Source organism: Blennius ocellaris (genome assembly GCF_963422515.1).
Source record: "Blennius ocellaris genome assembly, chromosome: 3".
Lineage (NCBI taxonomy): Eukaryota > Metazoa > Chordata > Actinopteri > Blenniiformes > Blenniidae > Blennius > Blennius ocellaris.
Window position 1 is genome coordinate 33,231,639 of NC_137652.1, and position 25,474 is coordinate 33,257,112.

The 25,474-nt window shown below is 48.0% G+C and overlaps 1 protein-coding gene across 1 annotated transcript; it reads left to right on the forward strand.

The window, feature by feature from the left end:
• The first annotated feature begins 1,008 nt into the window (after nt 1–1,008).
• LOC308148875 (atlastin-2-like) lies at nt 1,009–23,481 on the forward strand. The gene is made up of 12 exons (XM_080520415.1): nt 1,009–1,142; nt 3,758–3,892; nt 3,957–4,061; nt 4,141–4,191; nt 5,249–5,305; nt 7,116–7,208; nt 7,389–7,527; nt 14,880–15,007; nt 15,551–15,607; nt 16,094–16,165; nt 16,242–16,673; nt 21,987–23,481. The coding sequence occupies exons 1-12, from the start codon at nt 1,119–1,121 to the stop codon at nt 22,095–22,097; spliced, it is 1,404 nt and encodes a 467-aa protein (XP_080376541.1). The 5' UTR covers nt 1,009–1,118; the 3' UTR covers nt 22,098–23,481.
• The last annotated feature ends 1,993 nt before the right edge of the window (nt 23,482–25,474 follow it).

A 25,474-nucleotide genomic window follows, 5' to 3' on the forward strand; every position in this document is an offset into this window, starting at 1 on the left:
ACTAAAAAATAGACTTTCCGCCTGCAGCCTTCCTCAATGTTTGGTTCATTGGTCCTTGTCGTATGACTCTGTAGCCATACATGAGGCATAGTTCTAGGCAGCCAGCGTCATTTGGACGGCCATTATTTCGGAAAAGATGCCCAAAAACATAGCTGACCTGTTGCTCAAATTATACTAAAATATGTGTACAATAACCATCGGTACTTGTCAGTCTCATTTTGCTTAGATTCTTTTCTTTTTGCCAAAATATATAGAATTTTCAGACTTGCGGTTTGTAGTACGCCCAGTAACAAGCAACGTGTTTGGTCAAATGATACCATGTGGATTATACGTTTTTAAAAGGCGGCCTCTGATTGTTCGTAATGCTGTGACTCATTCTGATGTGTTCAACTGCTGGGGCAGAAGTGAGGGATTTGGATGGATTTTCTTTCCACAATGCTGAGGAATTCTCTGCAGAATCCACACAGCTGGGATTAATTCTATGCACCTATGATGGACCGAATTTTTCAATACCAAATGTTGACATGTTTAGATAACTGTACGTCATTCCTGCTTTTCATTGGAGAATAAAATATTCTTTGTTGTGAAAATGCAGATTTTGATTCAAGTATGCTTGTTCCACCATGACCTACTGAGGCCTTGGGACCGAGCTCTGTGAGGCTTGCAGAGAACAAATAAGCGTCTGATAGTCAATTAAAAGCTAATAAGGGGAGAATAGGAACAAATAATTGGACAGGGCCAGCAGTGCTGACTGCACATCACTGCACATAGTGTCAGGACTGCAGTCGACGTTTCCTGTGAGTGAATGTGCACTAGATTGGGTCTTTTGTCCTGACGGTTTCCTTTTTCCTTTCTTAGGTGGCCACAGCTTCCAATCAGACACTTCCAAGGTCAGGTGCAAAGAGCTGCAAGAGGAATTCCTGGAGGAGGAGAAGGAAGTGTGTGGCGCCCGCCGGCCGGTGCAGATCGTGGTTGCAAATGAGGAGGAGCACTCGTTCAGTCTGGAAGAGGAGGCGTTGGAGCAGCTGTTGCTGCAGGAGCACCTAGAAGACCTCCATGTTGTCGTGGTGTCTGTGGCCGGAGCTTTTCGCAAGGGAAAGTCCTTCCTGCTGGACTTCATGTTACGCTACATGTACAAACAGGTACACTGCCATTAAGGACGGCTACCGGTTTCTACCCATATTTATACTGACCAAACTCCGTCGGTACTACTGAGTACCCATTCACACAAAATCAAAAGGTACCAGTTTTCGGTGCCGAAACACCTTCTTGTGACTGAGAGTGGAAGAGTTGGCCATTTTCCTCGCCGGACTTGAACACAGCGAGCACAAGAGCATAAACACATCAGTTACTGCAGCAGTAAATCGAGCAAACAATAAAGCACTCAAAGGACGGCTCCACTTTTCAAAATGCGATGCAGTTTATGTTTGTTGCAATATTTGAGACGCAGGAATACTTCTAATATGAGGAACCTCATGGTTCAGCACTCGATTTGTATCAAGACTGAAGAGATTGCTCATTGGCTTCAAACTTGTGTCCTCCGGGAGCCCTCACCACGCCATGGCTCCAGAGGGAAAAGGAGTAGGAGGAGGTGGAACTTGTGCAATATTGACCAAGTTGTAGTTCAGGTGTTCATGTTGAAGAAATTTGTGAAACCACTCCAATGTCACAATACAAGCCATCAGATGTTGTTTTGATATGTTTGTTAAAAGCTTGCATATTGAGAAATATGTCAAATTGAACATTTTTGAGGTTTTAATCTTAAACAAATGTATTACCACGTGAACATGAACGAAGGTACTGAAAACTGGTACCGCTGAGTGCTGGTATGGATTCCCATGTCCTGGTTATCAGAGCCGTATTGGTTGAAATGTGAAAGGTGCAGGGTACTGGAACACACAAGTTGTTGTTGAAAGGAAAGATGGTTATTACATTGTTGGGCTTGTTCCTCTGTTCTCACCACAACCACAGAGGGCCAGGATCTTTTTTTCTACAGAACATCTCAAGTCAAATCCAATACTTGTTTATTTAAAAAACAAAAGAGAGAAAAAAGAAACCCCCGTGATTTTCCGAGCAATATTTTTTTCTCTTGAGTGAAATACTTTAAAGTTCAATCTTAATAAAGAAAAAAAGACTTCTGTTTAGCATTAGGTCAACTATTTTAAAATATATTGTCTCTTTAGTTTTTAATCTCAATCAGATTAAAATAGGACTTTAGCATCCCTGCAGTGTGCATCAAGACTCAACATCATTGAGTAACTTCCTGAAAACAGTTGGTCCTCTCTGGTCTCAAACATTGTCTTTTGCCCAGACGTGTAGTTCATCAGGTTTGGTTGCATCAGCACTGCAGACCTGACATTATTGAGAAATCTCTCCAATGCCATGTGGATTTGACACCGACGTTACTTTACCGCCACTAATGTGCAGTCAAACGGTAAAGGTGAAGATGACTGACGTAAAGGTTTGCTTCGTCGTGCTGCTATCCCGATGGTGTGCTACCCATTGCAGTGACCAGTCAAAAGATGACCAGCAGCTGATTTGTTGTTTGACTTTTGGATGGCTGTAGCTTTTATTCTGCAGAAGATTAGCTGACGGTTGGCCCAGGTACCTTCCGTCTGCAGTGACTGCTGATGTATGATTCGATCCTTGTTCAGCGTAATGTGGTGAAGGTCGAGGCTCATTGTGGTTCTGTAGAGATGATAGCTCTCTGGCTGGACCTCTGGAAAGTTCTCTGCTGCTTCCACTTGTCCCAATGTGTTGCCTTCTGATTTAATCATACATTATAATTATACAATTATAATATAACAAATAAAAATGAATAGAGCACAAAAGTGAGTTTAGCACCCCACAATCATGTGAAAATTGACGTGATAAATTGCAGGACCAGTTGATATTGAATAAACCAAACGCCAAATAATGTTGTACATGAATATAATGTCTACAAAAAGTTCTTACTTCAGGGGCCACATACAGTCCAGTCTCATCTTGAGTGGCTGGACTGGTAAAATATTGCTGCCTTTTAAATTTACACTGTAAAGTTTTGTTTTGTTGTGGCCACAGTGTACGTGATGAAACTATCATTTTGCAAGATCGCACAAGTACAGCTGAAGATTACTACAATCAACATAGTCCATTTTAATGAAACATTCTGCTGCAAAATACAGTGAAATGTAAAAATGACCCCACCCTCTAAATCCTGTATAATGACCTTGCTTGGGGTTTGTGTGGCAGCACCGTCTGCTCATTAAGGTGTAAACACTTTAACCTCTCTGTGCACAGCCGTTTGTCTACTCTTATCAGGCTCCACTTTAAACATTTGGACGGCTTTGAGCAAGTCGTGCACTATTGTTTCTTGTCTTTGTCAACTCTTGACCATACAAAAGACGGCTGGACGGCTCCCTGCCTTACACCACTGAAACAGACGTGCTGCAACTTGAGCTGGCTTGAGAGGCCAAAACACTGCCTGTGTTCAGTGTGTTCCTCCCAGCGCCACGCCCCTACCAGACCATGACAGCAGTCCACACTCCTGTCACTGGTGTATTTGCCTCAAAGAAAAAGAAGGGAAGAGGAATTTGAGGAGTGGCGAGGATGTGGGAATGGTGGCAGAGGAAACACTGCAAATGTTTCCTTGTTAGCTTGAATATTAGAAAACAAGTCTAGTAAATAACTGACCAACATCCTGAGATGATTGTAGGATGTGAGTATTACACTACTGATTGACACGTGAAATGTCCTTTCTCTTCTTGCTCTTTTGTAGTCAACAAGTCCATGGATCGGTGGTGAGGATGAGCCTCTGACTGGCTTCAGCTGGCGGGGGGGCTGTGAGAGAGAGACCACAGGTATCCTGGCCTGGAACGAGGTCTTTGTGGTGGACAAACCTGACGGCAGCAAGGTGGGTTGACAGGGCCATGTGCAGGCTGTTCAGAGCCATTTTCACTCTGCTGTGTTTGTTCCAGGTTGCTGTGCTACTGGTTGACACACAGGGGGCCTTCGACAGCCAGTCCACGGTCAAGGACTGTGCCACCCTGTTTGCTCTGAGCACCATGACCAGCTCTGTCCAGGTCAGCTGCCTGGCTTCTAGGGTGTGCCTTGTGCACTTTGATAGGGGCCTTCGTTAATGGTCCTTGTTTGTTGTTTCAGGTGTACAACTTGTCCCAGAATGTGCAGGAAGATGACCTGCAGCACCTCCAGGTGGGTAGCAGCCTGCTGCACCCTGCTGCACCCTGCTGTCCGTCAGGGTGCAGAGGCACATTATGGATGCAATATGAACGTGTTCCTGTGATGACATTGTATGGAAGACTTGATTTTTTAGTTTTTGGTATAAATACACATTGGACGTAGTGAAATTGTGTTGCAAATGCTTGAGAGAGACCCGTAACCTGGACTGTTACCTGAGCTATCTCTACGCACTGTACAGAAGACTAATGCACAGTGGTGGAACATGCAAGGTAAACTCTCTGCCCTGACACAAATCCACATCTGCTGCTCTGCAGGTCAGTTAGCTGCTGTTGATGTGGCAGAAAGAGACGAGGGCAAAACATATTGAAACGTGTCTCTGCAGGTGGATCTTCTGCAGGCTGTAGCTTTTGTAGCCAGGGATGTTGGTGTTTCTGCAGGCTGCTGCAGCAGAGTGCTGCATGGTGGCCTGGATGTGAAGCGTGTGATGAATAACGCTTTGCATTATGGCACACCTTGTTTCCTTTCAAATCCATCATGTTGCTGTACACAACCTTCATTTCTTTTGGTCTCACTGTAAGGTATGTCTCTACACTGTCCGTGTGTCATGTCATGATGATCGTGAGAGGATTATTTTTCAGGCTCATACAGGTTTCAAGATTTTTGTTCTAGATGCAGTCTTATCATATCCTCTGAGGAGCAGACAGAGGACAACATGAGTTGTCCTCCACCTTCATTAAGTTACAAGGTCCAGGTCGTTTAAAGGATTCCACTGGTATAATGCTTTTCCACCACTTGAGCAGCCCCAAAGTGCTTTACATTGTAAATCACATTCACACATTCACTCAGTAGTGGAGACAGAGCCATGTTCATCCTCAGTCCATCTGCTGGGAGCCGTTTGTGGTTGAGTGTTTTGTTCATGAACACTTGGACATGTTGAGAACTTGCGAATTGAACCTGCAATCTTGCAACTGGAAGACGGCCTGCTCTGACAATGGATCCATAGTCGCCACAGTTGAGTTCAGTTGGAGCAAACTGTGATTTGAACCGAGTGCTTGTGGCTTGCCCTCAGCTCTTCACGGAGTACGGACGCCTTGCCATGGAGGAAGTCTCTGAGAAACCCTTCCAGGTATACACACACACAATCCTTCTGTGTTGGCTGAAGTGTTTAAAAGTTCTCATACACTGATGGTGCAGTCATTGTTTGCTTATATATAGGGATGCTCGATATTGGCTTTTCTACCGATATCCGATATTCCGATATTGTCCAACTCTTAATTTCCGATACCGATATCACCGATACCGATATCTGCTGGCTTTTTACATCAAAACTGTTAGGTAACAACGACATAAAATATCTCCTACTGTGGAATGAACACATTATGCCTAATTTTATTGTGATGCCCCACTGGATGCATATGTGAATCAAACATGGCTTTCCAAATGTACACACTGAGAAAAATAAGAGAACAACAACTTAAATTATGGAAAAAAGTGCCATATTTATTTAGTGTTAGAGAGAAACCTCAACAACAAACTCAACAACACCACAGACAATATAAAAAAAAAAGGAAGAGGCCTATCTGCAGTCCATTAGTTGTAAACAGTCAATGAATGAATAACTGGACATAACTTGTCAAATAATAGACTCAAACTGGGCTCAATCTCTTTTAAGAGAAACAAAATAGTGCAAATATAAACAAGAAAGGCACAGAAATGCTCACAAAATTAAAACAGCCTTCCTTTAAAGTGCAACAAAAACAAAGACTGAAGTTGACTCGTCCATATAACTGGTCTATTTCTTTCCCCATGTCCTCATGTGTAAGAGGGAGATTGTTCTGTATGAATACAAGCATCTCAGCATCTCAGCAATGTATGAGATTTCTCTTCTCATCAATGATGTGGGCACCAGTGCTGAACAGTGGTTCACTGTCAACACTGGTGCAGGGTGCAGTCAGGTACTGGTACCAGTGCTGAACACTGGTTCACTGTCAACACTGGTGCAGGGTGCAGTCAGGTACTGGTACCAGTGCTGAACAGTGGTTCACCGTCAACACTGGTGCAGGGTGCAGTCAGGTACTGGTACCAGTGCTGAACAGTGGTTCATTGTCAACACTGGTGCAGGGTGCAGTCAGGTGCTGGTACCAGTGCTGAACAGTGGTTCACTGTCAACACTGGTGCAGGGTGCAGTCAGGTACTGGTACCAGTGCTGAACAGTGGTTCACCGTCAACACTGGTGCAGGGTGCAGTCAGGTACTGGTACCAGTGCTGAACAGTGGTTCACTGTCAACACTGGTGCAGGGTGCAGTCAGGTACTGATACCAGTGCTGAACACTGGTTCACTGTCAACACTGGTGCAGGGTGCAGTCAGGTACTGGTGCTGAACAGTGGTTCACTGTCAACACTGGTGCAGGGTGCAGTCAGGTACTGGTACCAGTGCTGAACACTGGTTCACTGTCAACACTGGTGCAGGGTGCAGTCAGGTACTGGTACCAGTGCTGAACAGTGGTTCCCTGTCAACACTGGTGCAGGGTGCAGTCAGGTACTGGTACCAGCAGGGAAGAGGGCCTGGTTGAGCCTCCAGTCCTCCACGGACATTTCATTCATGGGGCTTCTCCTTCTTAGCCACGAGTCTAGCGTGTTGTATTTGTTGTTGTTAAACGTCATCAAGCGCGCGCCCGTAAACGTCCCTCAGGCAGACTCGGAAATTCCAATATCGGTTGTAAAAATCCGATACCAATATTTCCAAATATTACATTTTTAAGTCGATATCGTCCGATAATCTCGGCCCTCCGATATATCGGACATCCCTACTTATATATTCTCTCATGACAAGTGAAGTTTAGACATTTGCAGCCTAGTTGTGTGTAATAACTGTAAAACGTGTTAAAACTGAGGCCCCTGCCGCAGTCATACTGTGAACACTTGCCTCTGTTTAGACTCTGATGTTCCTGATTCGAGACTGGAGTTACCCATACGAACACCCATACGGTCTGGAAGGAGGGCAGAGTTTTTTGGAGAAGCGACTTCAGGTACGTTTAATACGTTGAATTAGTCCTACATCTCTTCCTACTCATCTTTGAATCTGAGTGGAAGACCAGGAGCAGGTGGATTACTTTGAATGAGCCACTCTCCAGCTTTCCATACATTGTGTGGGTTTCCAACACGTCATTAAATGAGCTGTCGGGTAATGTGTTCATGTCTTTGTTCAGGTAAAACAGAACCAACATGAGGAGCTGCAGAACGTCAGGAAACACATCCACTCCTGCTTCTCCAACATCAGCTGCTTCCTGCTCCCTCATCCTGGCCTCAAAGTAGCTACCCATCCTCAGTTTGACGGCCGGCTTCGAGGTACAATGCCATGGCTGTCGGTGCAGCATTTCAGATCAGTGGTCCTCTGCTCTGGTGTGAACGGAGCTGGAATCCTTGTTAAGGCAGAGCACAGGAAGTAGAACCGCAGCAGAAAACCTTGTGATGGAAAAGTAACTATCATCACGTGATACACAGCTCAGGTAGTCGAGGTAGAACTGTCCCTCCTCCCATTAGGGGCTTTCTCAAAGGTACACCATGACCCTGGAACTAAATCTACACTGCAGTTCCTGTGCTAGTTCCTGGTACTCTGGGAAGGTTCCTGGTACTCTGGGAAGGTTCCTGTGATTGTTCCTGGTAGTCTGTGATGGCTCCTGGTACTCTGGGAAGATTCTTGTGATTGTTTCTGGTACTCTGGGAAGGTTCTTGTGATGGTTCCTGGTACTCTGGGAAGGTTCCTGGTACTCTGGGAAGGTTCTTGTGATGGTTCCTGGTACTCTGGGAAGGTTCTTGTGATGGCTCCTGGTACTCTGGGAAGGTTCCTGGTACTCTGGGAAGGTTCCTGTGATTGTTCCTGGTACTCTGGGAAGGTTCTTGTGATGGCTCCTGGTACTCTGGGAAGGTTCCTGTGATTGTTCCTGGTACTCTGGGAAGGTTCTTGTGATGGCTCCTGGTACTCTGGGAAGGTTCCTGTGATTGTTCCTGGTAGTCTGGGAAGGTTTCTGGTACTCTGGAAAGATTCTTGTGATTGTTTCTGGTACTCTGGGAAGGTTCTTGTGATGGTTCCTGGTACTCTGGGAAGGTTCCTGGTACTCTGGGAAGGTTCTTGTGATGTTGCTGGTACTCTGGGAAGGTTCCTGTGATGGTTTCTGGTGCTGGAAGAGGGTTCCTGTTGTGCAGCTGTAGCTGGATCCTGTACTGTGACGATGGTGCTGAACATTGCGAGGTTCTTCTGCAGGTCTGTGTTGGTGGCCTGTTCCACTGAAGGTCTGTGTTGGTGGCACGTTCCACTGAAGGTCTGTGTTGTGGCCTGTTCCACTGAAGGTCTGTGTGGTGGCACGTTCCTCTGAAGGTCTGTGTGGTGGCCTGTTCCACTGAAGGTCTGTGTTGTGGCCTGTTCCACTGAAGGTCTGTGTTGTGGCACGTTCCACTGAAGGTCTGTGTTGTGGCCTGTTCCACTGAAGGTCTGTGTTGGTGGCCTGTTCCACTGAAGGTCTGTGTTGGTGGCCTGTTCCACTGACGGTCTGTGTTGGTGGCCTGTTCCACTGAAGGTCTGTGTTGTGGCCTGTTCCACTGAAGGTCTGTGTTGGTGGCCTGTTCCACTGAAGGTCTGTGTTGGTGGCACGTTCCACTGAAGGTCTGTGTTGTGGCACGTTCCACTGAAGGTCTGTGTTGGTGGCCTGTTCCACTGAAGGTCTGTGTTGGTGGCACGTTCCACTGAAGCTCTGTGTTGTGGCACGTTCCACTGAAGGTCTGTGTTGTGGCCTGTTCCACTGAAGGTCTGTGTTGTGGCCTGTTCCACTGAAGGTCTGTGTTGTGGCCTGTTCCACTGAAGGTCTGTGTTGGTGGCACGTTCCACTGAAGGTCTGTGTTGGTGGCACGTTCCACTGAAGGTCTGTGTTGTGGCCTGTTCCACTGAAGGTCTGTGTTGGTGGCACGTTCCACTGAAGGTCTGTGTTGTGGCACGTTCCACTGAAGGTCTGTGTTGTGGCACGTTCCACTGAAGGTCTGTGTTGGTGGCACGTTCCACTGAAGGTTTGTGTTGGTGGCCTGTTCCACTGAAGGTCTGTGTTGTGGCCTGTTCCACTGAAGGTCTGTGTTGGTGGCCTGTTCCACTGAAGGTCTGTGTTGGTGGCCTGTTCCACTGAAGGTCTGTGTTGGTGGCACGTTCCACTGAAGGTCTGTGTTGTGGCCTGTTCCACTGAAGGTCTGTGTTGTGGCACGTTCCAGTGAAGGTCTGTGTTGTGGCCTGTTCCACTGAAGCTCTGTGTTGGTGGCACGTTCCACTGAAGGTCTGTGTTGGTGGCCTGTTCCACTGACGGTCTGTGTTGGTGGCCTGTTCCACTGAAGGTCTGTGTTGTGGCCTGTTCCACTGAAGGTCTGTGTTGGTGGCCTGTTCCACTGAAGGTCTGTGTTGGTGGCACGTTCCACTGAAGGTCTGTGTTGTGGCACGTTCCACTGAAGGTCTGTGTTGGTGGCCTGTTCCACTGAAGGTCTGTGTTGGTGGCACGTTCCACTGAAGCTCTGTGTTGTGGCACGTTCCACTGAAGGTCTGTGTTGTGGCCTGTTCCACTGAAGGTCTGTGTTGTGGCCTGTTCCACTGAAGGTCTGTGTTGTGGCCTGTTCCACTGAAGGTCTGTGTTGGTGGCACGTTCCACTGAAGGTCTGTGTTGGTGGCACGTTCCACTGAAGGTCTGTGTTGTGGCCTGTTCCACTGAAGGTCTGTGTTGGTGGCACGTTCCACTGAAGGTCTGTGTTGTGGCACGTTCCACTGAAGGTCTGTGTTGTGGCACGTTCCACTGAAGGTCTGTGTTGGTGGCACGTTCCACTGAAGGTTTGTGTTGGTGGCCTGTTCCACTGAAGGTCTGTGTTGTGGCCTGTTCCACTGAAGGTCTGTGTTGGTGGCCTGTTCCACTGAAGGTCTGTGTTGGTGGCCTGTTCCACTGAAGGTCTGTGTTGGTGGCACGTTCCACTGAAGGTCTGTGTTGTGGCCTGTTCCACTCAAGGTCTGTGTTGTGGCCTTTTCCACTGAAGGTCTGTGTTGTGGCACGTTCCACTGAAGGTCTGTGTGGTGGCACGTTCCTCTGAAGGTCTGTGTGGTGGCACGTTCCACTGAAGGTCTGTGTTGGTGGCACGTTCCACTGAAGGTCTGTGTTGTGGCACGTTCCACTGAAGGTCTGTGTTGGTGGCCTGTTCCACTGAAGGTCTGTGTTGGTGGCACGTTCCACTGAAGCTCTGTGTTGTGGCACGTTCCACTGAAGGTCTGTGTTGTGGCCTGTTCCACTGAAGGTCTGTGTTGTGGCCTGTTCCACTGAAGGTCTGTGTTGTGGCCTGTTCCACTGAAGGTCTGTGTTGGTGGCACGTTCCACTGAAGGTCTGTGTTGGTGGCACGTTCCACTGAAGGTCTGTGTTGTGGCCTGTTCCACTGAAGGTCTGTGTTGGTGGCACGTTCCACTGAAGGTCTGTGTTGTGGCACGTTCCACTGAAGGTCTGTGTTGTGGCACGTTCCACTGAAGGTCTGTGTTGGTGGCACGTTCCACTGAAGGTTTGTGTTGGTGGCCTGTTCCACTGAAGGTCTGTGTTGTGGCCTGTTCCACTGAAGGTCTGTGTTGGTGGCCTGTTCCACTGAAGGTCTGTGTTGGTGGCCTGTTCCACTGAAGGTCTGTGTTGGTGGCACGTTCCACTGAAGGTCTGTGTTGTGGCCTGTTCCACTGAAGGTCTGTGTTGTGGCACGTTCCACTGAAGGTCTGTGTTGTGGCCTGTTCCACTGAAGCTCTGTGTTGGTGGCACGTTCCACTGAAGCTCTGTGTTGGTGGCACATTCCACTGAAGCTCTGTGTTGTGGCACGTTCCACTGAAGGTCTGTGTTGTGGCCTGTTCCACTGAAGGTCTGTGTTGTGGCCTGTTCCACTGAAGGTCTGTGTGGTGGCACGTTCCACTGAAGGTCTGTGTTGGTGGCACGTTCCACTGAAGGTCTGTGTTGTGGCACGTTCCACTGAAGGTCTGTGTTGTGGCACGTTCCACTGAAGGTCTGTGTTGTGGCACGTTCCACTGAAGGTCTGTGTGGTGGCCTGTTCCACTGAAGGTCTGTGTTGTGGCACGTTCCACTGAAGGTCTGCATTGTGTCACGTTCCACTGAAGGTCTGTGTTGGTGGCACGTTCCACTGAAGGTTTGTGTTGGTGGCCTGTTCCACTGAAGGTCTGTGTTGTGGCCTGTTCCACTGAAGGTCTGTGTTGTGGCCTGTTCCACTGAAGGTCTGTGTTGGTGGCCTGTTCCACTGAAGGTCTGTGTTGGTGGCCTGTTCCACTGAAGGTCTGTGTTGGTGGCACGTTCCTCTGAAGGTCTGTGTTGTGGCACGTTCCACTGAAGGTCTGTGTTGTGGCACGTTCCACTGAAGGTCTGTGTTGTGGCCTGTTCCACTGAAGGTCTGTGTTGTGGCACGTTCCACTGAAGGTCTGTGTTGTGGCCTGTTCCACTGAAGGTCTGTGTTGGTGGCACGTTCCACTGAAGCTCTGTGTTGGTGGCACGTTCCACTGAAGCTCTGTGTTGTGGCCTGTTCCACTGAAGGTCTGTGTGGTGGCACGTTCCTCTGAAGGTCTGTGTGGTGGCCTGTTCCACTGAAGGTCTGTGTTGTGGCCTGTTCCACTGAAGGTCTGTGTTGTGGCACGTTCCACTGAAGGTCTGTGTTGTGGCCTGTTCCACTGAAGGTCTGTGTTGGTGGCCTGTTCCACTGAAGGTCTGTGTTGTGGCCTGTTCCACTGAAGGTCTGTGTTGGTGGCCTGTTCCACTGAAGGTCTGTGTTGGTGGCCTGTTCCACTGAAGGTCTGTGTTGTGGCCTGTTCCACTGAAGGTCTGTGTTGGTGGCACGTTCCACTGAAGCTCTGTGTTGTGGCACGTTCCACTGAAGGTCTGTGTTGTGGCACGTTCCACTGAAGGTCTGTGTTGGTGGCCTGTTCCACTGAAGGTCTGTGTTGGTGGCACGTTCCACTGAAGGTCTGTGTTGTGGCACGTTCCACTGAAGGTCTGTGTTGTGGCACGTTCCACTGAAGGTCTGTGTTGGTGGCCTGTTCCACTGAAGGTCTGTGTTGGTGGCCTGTTCCACTGAAGGTCTGTGTTGTGGCCTGTTCCACTGAAGGTCTGTGTTGGTGGCACGTTCCACTGAAGCTCTGTGTTGTGGCACGTTCCACTGAAGGTCTGTGTTGTGGCCTGTTCCACTGAAGGTCTGTGTTGTGGCACGTTCCACTGAAGGTCTGTGTTGTGGCCTGTTCCACTGAAGGTCTGTGTTGTGGCACGTTCCACTGAAGGTCTGTGTTGTGGCCTGTTCCACTGAAGGTCTGTGTTGTGGCCTGTTCCACTGAAGGTCTGTGTTGGTGGCACGTTCCACTGAAGCTCTGTGTTGGTGGCACGTTCCACTGAAGCTCTGTGTTGTGGCACGTTCCACTGAAGGTCTGTGTTGTGGCCTGTTCCACTGAAGGTCTGTGTTGTGGCCTGTTCCACTGAAGGTCTGTGTGGTGGCACGTTCCTCTGAAGGTCTGTGTGGTGGCCTGTTCCACTGAAGGTCTGTGTTGTGGCCTGTTCCACTGAAGGTCTGTGTGGTGGCACGTTCCTCTGAAGGTCTGTGTGGTGGCCTGTTCCACTGAAGGTCTGTGTTGTGGCCTGTTCCACTGAAGGTCTGTGTTGTGGCCTGTTCCACTGAAGGTCTGTGTTGGTGGCACGTTCCACTGAAGCTCTGTGTTGGTGGCACGTTCCACTGAAGCTCTGTGTTGTGGCACGTTCCACTGAAGGTCTGTGTTGTGGCCTGTTCCACTGAAGGTCTGTGTTGTGGCCTGTTCCACTGAAGGTCTGTGTGGTGGCACGTTCCTCTGAAGGTCTGTGTGGTGGCCTGTTCCACTCAAGGTCTGTGTTGTGGCCTTTTCCACTGAAGGTCTGTGTTGTGGCACGTTCCACTGAAGGTCTGTGTGGTGGCACGTTCCTCTGAAGGTCTGTGTGGTGGCACGTTCCACTGAAGGTCTGTGTTGGTGGCACGTTCCACTGAAGGTCTGTGTTGTGGCACGTTCCACTGAAGGTCTGTGTTGGTGGCCTGTTCCACTGAAGGTCTGTGTTGGTGGCCTGTTCCACTGAAGGTCTGTGTTGTGGCCTGTTCCACTGAAGGTCTGTGTTGGTGGCACGTTCCACTGAAGCTCTGTGTTGTGGCACGTTCCACTGAAGGTCTGTGTTGTGGCACGTTCCACTGAAGGTCTGTGTTGGTGGCCTGTTCCACTGAAGGTCTGTGTTGGTGGCACGTTCCTCTGAAGGTCTGTGTTGGTGGCACGTTCCACTGAAGGTCTGTGTTGTGGCACGTTCCACTGAAGGTCTGTGTTGGTGGCACGTTCCACTGAAGCTGCATGCAGAGCTGCAACTTTGCATGATGATGATGTCTTACAAACCCGATGGTGCAGTAATGTTCTTCAGCGGTCTATTGGATCAGGGGCTCTTCTACTCAGGATTTATTTGGCACATTTGAGGTCTGAGGACCGGTGGATGTCCTCGGCTGTGTCTTCGCCTATCCTAATGATGGACCGTGGATGCCCTCGGCTGTGTCTTCGCCTATCATAATGATGGACCGTGGATGTCCTCGGCTGTGTCTTCGCCTGTCCTAATGATGGACCGTGGATGTCCTCGGCTGTGTCTTCGCCTGTCCTAATGATGGACCGTGGATGTCCTCGGCTGTGTCTTCGCCCGTCCTAATGATGGACCGTGGATGTCCTCGGCTGTGTCTTCGCCTGTCCTAATGATGGACCGTGGATATCCTCGGCTGTGTCTTCGCCTGTCCTAATGATGGACCGTGGATGTCCTCGGCTGTGTCTTCGCCTGTCCTAGTGATTCACACATCTCCTCTTAATAAAGGAACACCAGCTGCTCGTAGAGAATAAAGTTGTTCCTGTGGCTCCACAGACGGATCGTTGTAACAACAAGAGCTTGTTGCATATTGCCTCCTCACACAATGGGAAAGAGACGCTGGAACGTTCCGGAGCTGCTCTCAGCAGTGTAGCGGTCTGGGTCTAATCCACCAATGAACTCCAACTTCTCCAGACCTGCTCCGTGTGCTGCAGTTGCAGTGTTCTTCTCCCATCGTGTTCATCTTGTTCAGGCAGGTTGAGGTTACACTGTGACACCGTGATTGAGAGGGGTGTTGTGCTCAAGGTGCTTTGAGTAATGTGTGTAGGTACGAATAAAAACAATCCCAACTCCCAGTTTCACACGAGAACTGGAAGAGCTGCACTCCGAGAGTTTCAGTTAATGGATCCAAGACTGACGAGCAAAGAGCCACATGCAGCTGGCGAGCCGTGGGCTGGCCTGGTGGCAGGGACAACTGCTGCTCACTGCACCCTGAACATGTGACTTTATCAAGGTTCTTGGTATTCCGCATCTAATACCTTGAAATAACATGTAGTTCAGAAAACCACTAATGTTCTTCCCTCTGAATACTTGTGACACCTCACTAAATCAGAAGGTTTAAGGAGCATAGGCTGGAGAAATATTCAATAGTTTAGACATCAGAGTTTCCAATGCAACTCATTTCTGTTTTTATAGTTTGTGTGTGAGCAGCACTTCACTGGAAGTGGAAGATTCCAAATCATCGGAGTTTGTGTAGGAGACGTTGGTTACCAAAGCCTACATATGTTTATTTCAAGATATCGATGAAGAGTTTAAAACGGAGCTGGAGAACCTCGTCCCAATGCTGCTTTCACCAGAAAATCTCGTGGAGAAAGAAATCGGAGGAGTCAAGATCACCTGCAGAGACTTGCTCCACTACTTCAAGGTGAGTTGAGTTATTGTCACGTTCTTTAATGTTGTTGTTTACTACAGGAGTAAAGAGCCTGTCAAATGGCACGAGTGACTGATTTGTAGGAGTTGTAGTTGAAATAAGGCAGTATTAGTGAACAATATAGAGAATGCAGTCGTTGTTATTTAGGGGCTATTCAGCTTTGCCGAGGCCTGAAATACTGGTTTCACCATGTTTAATGTGAGGTTCCAGCAGATTTTCTGCTCAGTCTTCAACCCCAGAAACATAGTTTCTTTAACACCCTCTACATTTACACCCTCGAGCAGAACTTTTAAGTTGCTATTCATTTTGCTATATTATTCATTTGTTTACCATTTAAGGCTTTGATTTTTTTTGAAGTATCATTTTAATTAAGTGATTTATTTTGTGCTTTATTTATCTTTAAAGGGCCATTCATATCAGTTGTGATATAAATCTTCAGCTTGCTGTAGTTTCATGTTTATCTGTGTATATGGAGAACTGTTGGATTGTGTAGCACTGGGAAACGTGTTTGACCTCACGTCATACGGTGTGTTTCAGGCCTACATGAAGATCTACCAGGGCGAGGAGCTGCCACACCCCAAGTCCATGCTGCAGGTTCAGTTCACACACACCTTCATACAGAACTACCACCGTCTCTTGTTTCAAAGTGCTTCCTGATTCGTTGTACAAAAAACCCACAGCTTTACATTTACATACTTTCTAAAAAAAAAAGACGAGTTTTTTGATCTTTCCGTCTGTCAGGGCAAGTGACAAGACTGTTGTGTTCATGGTTGAAAGGTCTGTGGTGGTTCTACTGATCGCAGTGTACCCCATAAAGCTACCTTCTGTTTCTTTTACCTCTGTGCTTTGGGAATTCGGCCTCACACAATGTTTTCAAAGGTCACTCACCTATCTAAAACTGCCCCCAACAGGTGTGGCAGCTCATAGCAGCTCTGAACCAGCTGTCTATGTGGGTCATTGTAAATGATTTTTTTATTTAAATGTGGAGAAGGAAATATGTGTTTGTTTGTTTTTTTAAACTGGGTACATGTAAACGTGATCTGAAAGAGTTTCTCCATGTTTTGTTTGTGTGCTCTTTAGGCCACAGCTGAAGCCAATAACCTTGCAGCAGTTGCAGGAGCCAAAGACCTGTACACCAAGAGCATGGAGCAGGTAGCTGGCAGCTGTTCCTCACATCTGAAGTGTGCTGCCTTTGTTTCCGGTGTGAACTTGTGTGTTGTGGTCACAGGTGTGTGGTGGAGACAAACCCTACATTTCTCCAGCAGAGCTTGAGCGCTGCCACGCTGAACTACATCAGTCGTCCGTGCGACACTTCTGCTCCGTCAAGAAGATGGGCAGCAAGGATTTCTGTCGGCGCTACCAAGAGCAGCTGGAGGCGGAGCTTCATGAGGCTTACACCAACTTCTGCAAGCACAACGACGGCAAAAATGTCTTCTACGCTGCACGGACGCCGGCCACGCTGTTCGCTCTCATTTTCATCCTATACATGGTGTCGCTTGTCACCGGCTTCGTGGGCATCAACTCTGTGGCCACTCTGTGTAACCTGGTGATGGGAGTGGCTCTGACTGCACTCTGCGTCTGGGCTTATGTCAAATACTCTGGAGAGTTTCGAGAAGTGGGAGGAGTCATTGACCAGGTGGCTGAAACTCTATGGGTACAGGTGAGAGGACCAACTTAAAGGTATACAGGAGGATTTTCAGGAATTTTAGGAAAGAACCGCCCTCTCCACCGTTTGAAAAAAATGCGCATGCGCAACGCTGTACCTGCTCCCGAGACGGAACGCCTACTAAAACGCGTGCGAGAGACATGCACGAGCCCAGTTCTCCTCGTGCACGCTCTGTTTACAAGTCACAAGTCGGCATCGCTCACATAAGCTCACTTTACAAGAAGATTTGCACCAGAGGGGGTGAAACTGTGTAAAAATGTCAGAGAATAATGCGTGGGGTCGGCCACCGGCATGATGAGAACTGTGTGGAGTGAGCTGCGCGCAGGGACGAGCACGTACGACGGGCTTACGTCATATATCACCAGAATGATTGACAATTGGGAGGACCAGTAATTTTGATGATCCACCCGGAAGAAGAAAATCCTCTACTATACCTTTAAATATGTGAAGGAATTTCATGCTACAGGGTGCTTGTTTGTCTCGTTTTAACTTGACTGTGAGCAGAATAGAATCTTACGTCGCGGTGGGACTCAATTAAAAAATGTACCTTAAGTATTACAATTTCTCATTATTTATTGATGCTTATTTTGATGGAGGAACGAAATGACTGACTTCCAAGGTTACACAATGAAATTATCTATTCTATTATTCTGTGTACTATAAATCTAACACTGGTAATACACTTGGGGTTAGCCAACAGATATATCTTTACTATTATCTGGAGGATACATGTTTACTGTGAGCTGGAGGCTACATGCTTACTGTTAGCTGGAGGCTACATGCTTACTGTTAGCTGGAGGCTACATGCTTATTGTTAGCTGGAGGCTACATGCTTACTGTTAGCTGGAGGCTACATGCTTATTGTTAGCTGGAGGCTACATGCTTATTGTTATCTGGAGGTTACATGCTTATTGTTAGCTGGAGGCTACATGCTTATTGTTAGCTGGAGGCTACATGTTTACTGTTATCTGGAGGCTACATGCTTATTGTGAGCTGGAGGCTACATGCTTATTGTTAGCTGGAGGCTACATGCTTATTGTTAGCTGGAGGCTACATGTTTACTGTTATCTGGAGGCTACATGCTTACTGTGAGCTGGAGGCTACATGTTTACTGTGAGCTGGAGGCTATATGCTTACTGTTAGCTGGAGGCTATATGCTTACTGTTAGCTGGAGGCTACAGTGGGGAGAACAAGTATTTGATACACTGCTGATTTTTGAAGTTTTCCCACTTACAAAGCATGTAGAGGTGTGTAATGTGTATCAAAGGTTCTCTTCAAATGTGAGGGACAGAATCTAAAACAAAAATGCAGAAAATCACAGTGGATGATTTTTAAATAATTAATTTCCATTGTATTGCATGACATAAGTATTTGATACATCAGACAAACAACTCAATATTTGGTACAGAAACCTTTGTTTGCAATTCCAGAGATCAGACGTTTTCTGTAGTTTTGTGCAACTGCTTCTCCACCAACACTGTTTACAGTGGAAGTGGGGAGCTGTTGACCTCAACTGGGGATATCGTTGGGCGGTGGAAGGAATACTTCGAGGACCTCCTCAATCCCACCACCACGTCTTCCATTGAGGAAGCAGAGGCTGGGTTCTCAGAGGTGGACTCGTCCATTTCCCAAGCTGAAGTCACCGAGGTTGTTGTGAAGCTCCTCGGTGGCAAGGCACCGGGAGTGGATGAGATTCGCCCAGAGTTCCTTAAGTCTCTGGATGTGCAGGGACTGTCGTGGCTGACTTGTCTCTGCAACATCGCGTGGCGGGCGGGGACAGTATCTCTGGACTGGCAGACCGGGGTGGTGGTCCCTCTCTTTAAGAAGGGGGATCGGATGGTGTGTCCCAACTACAGAGGGATCACACTCCTCAGCCTCCCCGGGAAAGTCTATTCCAGGGTACTGGAGAGGAGGGTCCGGCCGTTAGTCGAACCTCGGATCCAAGAGGAACAATGCGGTTTTCGTCCTGGTCGTGGAACACTGGACCAGCTCTATACCCTCCACCAGGTTCTCCTGATGGTGGAACACTGGACCAGCTCTATACCCTCCACCAGGTTCTCCTGGTGGTGGAACACTGGACCAGCTCTATACCCTCCACCAGGTTCTCCTGGTGGTGGAACACTGGACCAGCTCTAGACCCTCCACCAGGTTCTCCTGGTGGTGGAACACTGGACCAGCTCTATACCCTCCACCAGGTTCTCCTGGTGGTGGAACACTGGACCAGCTCTATACCCTCCACCAGATTCTCCTGGTGGTGGAACACTGGAGCAGCTCTATACCCTCCACCAGGTTCTCCTGATGGTGGAACACTGGACCAGCTCTAGGCCCTCCACCAGGTTCTCCTGGTGGTGGAACACTGGACCAGCTCTATACCCTCCACCAGGTTCTCCTGGTCGTGGAACACTGGACCAGCTCTATACCCTCCACCAGGTTCTCCTGGTGGTGGAACACTGGACCAGCTCTATACCCTCCACCAGGTTCTCCTGATGGTGGAACACTGGACCAGCTCTATACCCTCCACCAGGTTCTTGAGGGTTCGTGGGAGTTCGCCCAACCAGTCCACATGTGTTTTGTGGATCTGGAGAAGGTGTTCGACCGCGTCCCCCGAGACGTCCTGTGGGGGGTGCTCCGGGAGTACGGAGTCCGGGGCCCTTTGTTAAGGGCTGTTCGGTCTTTGTATTCCCAGAGCAGGAGTTTGGTTCGCATTGCGGCAGTAAGTCGGACCTGTTCCCAGTGCACGTTGGCCTCCGGCAGGGGTGTCCTTTATCACCGGTTCTGTTCATCACATATATGGACAGAATTTCTAGGCACAGCCGGGGGCCAGAGGGGGTCCAGTGTGGGGACCACAGGATCTCATCTCTGCTATTTGCGGATGATGTGGTTCTGTTGGCCCCATCAAGCCTGGACCTTCAGCATGCACTGACGCGGTTCACAGCTGAGTGTGAAGCAGCTGGGATGAGGATCAGCACCTCTAAATCCGAGGCCATGGTTCTCGACCGGACAAAGGTGTCTTGCCCCCTCCAGGTCGGTGGAGTGCCAGGACAAGGACACAAGTATCTTGGGGTCTTGTTCACCAGTGGGGGGAAGATGGAGCGTGAGATCGACAGGCGGATCGGTGCAGCGTCTGCAGTCATGCGGACGTTGTATCGGTCCGTCGTGGTGAAGAAGGAGCTGAGCCAAAAAGGGAAGCTCTCAATTTACCGGTCGATCTTCGTTCCTCCCCTCACCTATGGTCATGAACTATGGGTCATGACCGAAAGAACGAGATCCCGGATACAAGCGGCTGAAATGAGATTCCTCCGTAGGGTGGCTGGGCGTACCCTTAGAGATAGGGTGAGGAGCTCAGTCACCCTTAGAGATAGGGGGAGGAGCTCAGTCACCCTTAGAGATAGGGGGAGGAGCTCAGTCACTCTTAGAGATAGGGGGAGGAGCTCAGTCACTCTTAGAGATAGGGGGAGGAGCTCAGTCACTCTTAGAGATAGGGGGAGGAGCTCAGTCACCCTTAGAGATAGGGGGAGGAGCTCAGTCACTCTTAGAGATAGGGGGAGGAGCTCAGTCACTCTTAGAGATAGGGGGAGGAGCTCAGTCACCCTTAGAGATAGGGGGAGGAGCTCAGTCACCCTTAGAGATAGGGGGAGGAGCTCAGTCACTCTTAGAGATAGGGGGAGGAGCTCGGTCACTCTTAGAGATAGGGGGAGGAGCTCGGAGTAGAGCCACTGCTCCTCCACATAGAGGAGCCAGCTGAGGAGGCTCAGGCATCTGTTTCAGATGCCCCGGACGCCTCCCCAGGCAGGTGTTCAGGGCAGACCCAGGACACCTGGAGGGACTATGTCTCTCTATGGCCTGGGAACACCTTGGGGTGCCACTGGAAGAGCTGGAGGAAGAGTCTGGGGCGAGGGGAGTCTGGGCATCCCTGGTTAGACTGCTGCCTCCGCTACCCGACCCCGGAGGAGCAGCAGATAATGGTTGCATGGACCAACCCACACCCAGAAAGTGTGAATTGGCCTTGAGGCTGAGGGTTGAGGACTCCTGATCTTTGTATTTTAGGGGACAGTACTGAGTACTTCTGTATCACTGTAGGGGGCAGTACTGAGTACTTCTGTGTCACTGTAGGGGGCAGTACTGAGTACTTCTGTGTCACTGTAGGGGGCAGTACTGAGTACTTCTGTATCACTGTAGGGGGCAGTACTGAGTACTTCTGTGTCACTGTAGGGGGCAGTACTGAGCACACAGAGCTGGAGGCCTTGCTGGAGCATTGTTAATATCGATCAGAGATCTCCAATGCATTTGCTTCTGCGGTGACGTCTGAGCGCTTCAAGCCTCTTTCACGGTTAGCTGGACTTCTCGTTTGGAGTGTGGAGCTCCAGCTTGTGCTGCATCAGCTGTTACTTTTGCCGTCATGATTGTCAGACTTGCATTTCCACTTGGCCGGTGATTTTCATGTGGTGTGGAAAAGAGTTGGAAGTCACTTAACGTTTCCAAAGTGCGTGGCTCCACAGGATGCTGGTGGTCTTCAGGATGAAGCCAGCAATCCACCAGCTAGAAGTAAACTCCAGTAGGCTGTCGGGAAGTTTCCTGTGTGAAGGCATTGGAGGAGCTTAAGAATGAATGAAAGAAGTAGAGGGGCATGCTTAAAATCACTGCATTGCTGAGACTTTTTCACTTCCAGGTCTGATTTTGTAACTCACATCCAGAATGCATACTATTAGAAACATACCCCCAAGACACCACACAGTGGTGCTGTTGGATTCTAAATGGAGCAAATGACGTCAATGACAAACGGGTCAAACAAGCCCACACTTCTGTCTAATCTCAAACTCCAGTGATTTCCCTTCAGTATAAAAGCTGATTATATATTTAACTTTCTACTTAGTGTTCGATATTCTGATTGATTCTTGTATTTAGATTGTCCTTTACTCTAAACTTTGTTCTTATTTTGTCCCTCAATGCTTTCAGAGGACTCCAAGAAAGGTGAGAAATTACCTGAAAGAACATTCAGTGTGGTTCAGTTAGAAATGGTCAGAGGAAGAATTGTATCACTTCTGAATCCTACGTCAGTCAGTCTGCGGTGTGTCTACAGTGATAAAACGAGACTTTACCACCATCATTAAGCTCTGTGATCTGGGGACGCGCTTTAGTTTCCTGAATGGAAAGTAGACAGAAAAAACATTCCTGCTGTAAGTTTTAATTTGTTGTCGTCACTGGATGAAGTTTGGATTTGTAAACTTTGAGACAAATCTAAGTGTTTCTCCTGCTCCGGTCCCCAAAGCATTGAGTGAAGGTTCTCCTGTCCTGGTGTTTTCTCAGGTTTTGTCCAAGCTGCTGGAGTTGTTCCGGAGCAGACTGCTGCCTGGAGGCCTGAGGTCTGTCCCGCCGCCTCGACTCACTTCAAACAACAACGTCAAGAAGAAAAACTAGCAGCACTCCGACCTGCTCATTTGAAACGACATTCACTCCTTCTCTTCATGACATTTCTTTGCCAAACGGACTTTAAAGTGAACTTTATCAGAGGTTATTTATTATGTCCTGAGCATGTGTTGACTTGTGTGGTTGTGACCCAATGATGTGAAAGTGTGGATGGACAGCATGACCACCAGTTGTAAACTCTTCTTGTACTTCCTGTTGCTGGGCAGCACTGTGAGAAGTGTCGGCTAAAGTTTACAGCCTGTGGGAAATGTTCAGAGTGAGACGCGCTTTAGTTTCCTGAATGGAAAGTAGACAGAAAAAACACATTCCTGCTGTAACTTTTAGTTTTCATTCAGTCCTGAAAGTGAAATCCGACCAAATGAATTTGAATGAGAAAACATTCACAGGCACACACTGTATGAAGTGTAACTGGTCTTTTACAAACTGTCGGTGTCCCGGAGGCGGAGCAGCTTCCCTGGACACCTTGATGCTCGTGAGTCCAGAGCAATCTCGTGGTGGGAACGTTGAGCTGGAACAGCAGCTTCCTCTCAGCAGGGTTCCTCCAGCCGGACTCCTCAATTCTGTGTCGGTGCTGCCTCACACCAAACGGTGAAGATCATTTAACACTTTCCAAGGTGTCATGACGTCCTCTGCCAGGCCGGTCCAGCCCGCGGACCAGCGTTGGACACACCTGTTCTCCAGAGGCTCCAAGCGCTGGAGGTCAAACAAGCAGTGACGTCTTTTCTTCAGACTCACGTCTGTACGTCTGTTAATTGTAAATCATATGGATTTTAGTTCTCGTTTCACATCCCAGTTAATTTCAGTGTATCCAGCAATGCAACCATCTCTTGGCTGGTCTATTCCTTTAAGACCTTTGGTCTGTTGTTCGGAGGTCTGATGGATCATCAGGATGTGGAAGCAGACTCGCATGTCCAATCTGCTTATTCAGCGTTTGTACGTGTTGACGATGTATTTCAGAGAGATTGTTCTTCCATGTGGTTGCTGCTGGACCTTTTCAGGTATTTTTCATTCCAGATCAGAGGGCTGAATCTCTCTCCAGTGAATTCACTCTTGTTTGTTGCCTACATGACATTTAAAGATTTCCCAAATGTGTTGAAGACTGACTGACCCGTCACCGCTTTGCTTTACCAAACTGAATCCATGGAATTACAAGACATCAGCACTGTATGATCTTTTGTTTTTCTACAATTTACTTATTTTGCTTTTAGTCTCGTCCCCATATAGGGCATGTGTACGAAATATATACATATAAATATAAGTATTTTCTAGGCCTTTTTGTAGCTGGAAGAGTGACAGACCAGATTTATCAGCTCACCAAATACTGAGGAATGCTTTCGTGATTTAAGGATATACCGAATATGTTTATATTTGTATAGTTATACACATCTTCAAAGTGATTTTGTTCATTTCTTTTGAGATTTTAAGACTGTATTAAACCAAACTCTTGAAACACAATCACTGGAATAGTGTCTTCTCACACTGGAACCTCCGACACCATCAAATATACAAAGACCTTCAGTGCTTACAGATGTGAGCCCACCACATCTGTTGTCGGCTGAGGGAGTCGACTTCTGGTTCATGGATCAGTTGCTGGCTTTAAGGCCCGTTTTTTTCTTTTTTAACTTCCCCCGCTGTAATTTTAAACTTTGTGTAAAAATACAAATACTTTAGCCAAGGATGCACTTCCTTAAAATTGTGTAAACCATGTTCCAAATTATTATGCAAATGATACATTCCTTTAATTTTCCTAAATAGTTGATGCAAATGACAGTCAGCATAATTTTCAAATCATCAACCGCTTGAGCAAAACTCAAATGTTTTTGAACAAACCTCACAATGAGTGTTTTTCACAAATTAACTTAAAATGCACTGTTCCAAATTATTACGCACAAGTTTCAAAACATTTTATAGGATGTAAAGAAATGGAAAAAAAAGTCATTTGTTGAATTTACAGCATGAGGAGGTCATGTTTCCTGAAATCAAAAGCTAATTTAATCAAAAACATTACATTTTAACACGGGGCTCCTTGTTTGAGAGCAGCTTGACAATTCTTGCATCCATTGATCTTGAGGTTTTGGTTGATTGTCTTGCAGGATGTCAGAATGGCCTCCCAGAGCTGCTGCTTGGATGGAAACTGCCCCCCACCCTCATAGACCTGGTGCTTGACGAGGCTCCAGAGGTTCTCAGTAGGGTTGATGTCTCCTTCATTGCCCATAGCACTAATGATGAAGAGGGATGCCTTGCAGCATGAGAAGCTGCGTCGTCATGCATGAAGAGGATTTTGTGTCAGAAAGCACGGTTCTTTTTGTACCATGTCAGAAACTCTACGTACTTCTCAGGTCATCTTCACACCTTCAGGACCCTAAAGGGCCCGACCAGCTCTCTGCCCATGATTCCAGCCCAACACACGACTCCACCACCTCCTTGCTGATGTCACAGCCTTGTTGGGACATGGTGGTCATTCACCACCCATCCACTACTCCATCGGGACCATCTGGACCATCAACTACTCCATCTGGACCATCTGGACCATCCACTACTCCATCTGGACCATCCACTACTCCATCTGGACCATCAACTACTCCATCTGGACCATCCACTACTCCATCTGGACCATCTAGACCATCCAGGGTGGACCGGCACTCATCAGTGAACAAGACGGTTTGAAAATGAGTCTTCGTGTATGTCAGGGCCCACTGCAGCTGTTTCTGCCTGTGAGCAGAGGTTGGGGGGGTCCAATGGAAGGTTTATGCACAACTGCAGGTTTCTGGAGGATCCTACACCTTGATGTTCGTAGAACTCCAGGATCCTACACCTTGATGTTCGTAGAACTCCAGAGGCACCAGCAGCTTCAAATATGTTTGCTGCTTTGCATCTTACACTCAACAAAAATATAAACGCAACACTTTTGTTTTTGCTCCCATTTTCCATGAGATGGACTTAAAGATCTAAAATTCATTCCAGATACACAATATTACCTTTTCTCTCAAACATTGTTCACAAATCTGTCTAAATGTGTGACAGTGAGCACTTCTGCTTTGCTGAGATCATCCATCCACCTCACAGGTGTGCCACATCAAGATGCTGGTCTGACATCATGATTAGTGCACAGGTGTGCCTGAGACTGTCACAATAAAAGGCCACTCTGAAATGTGCAGTTTTGTCTCACAGCAAAATGTCACAGATGCCACAAGCATTGAGGGAGCGTGCAATTGGCCTGCTGACAGCAGGAATGTCAACCAGATCAGTTGTTCGTGCATTGAATGTTCATTTCTCCACCATAAGCCGTATCCAAAGGCGTTTCAGAGAATATGGCAGTACATCCAACCGGCCTCACAACCGCAGACCAGGTGTCACCACACCAGCCC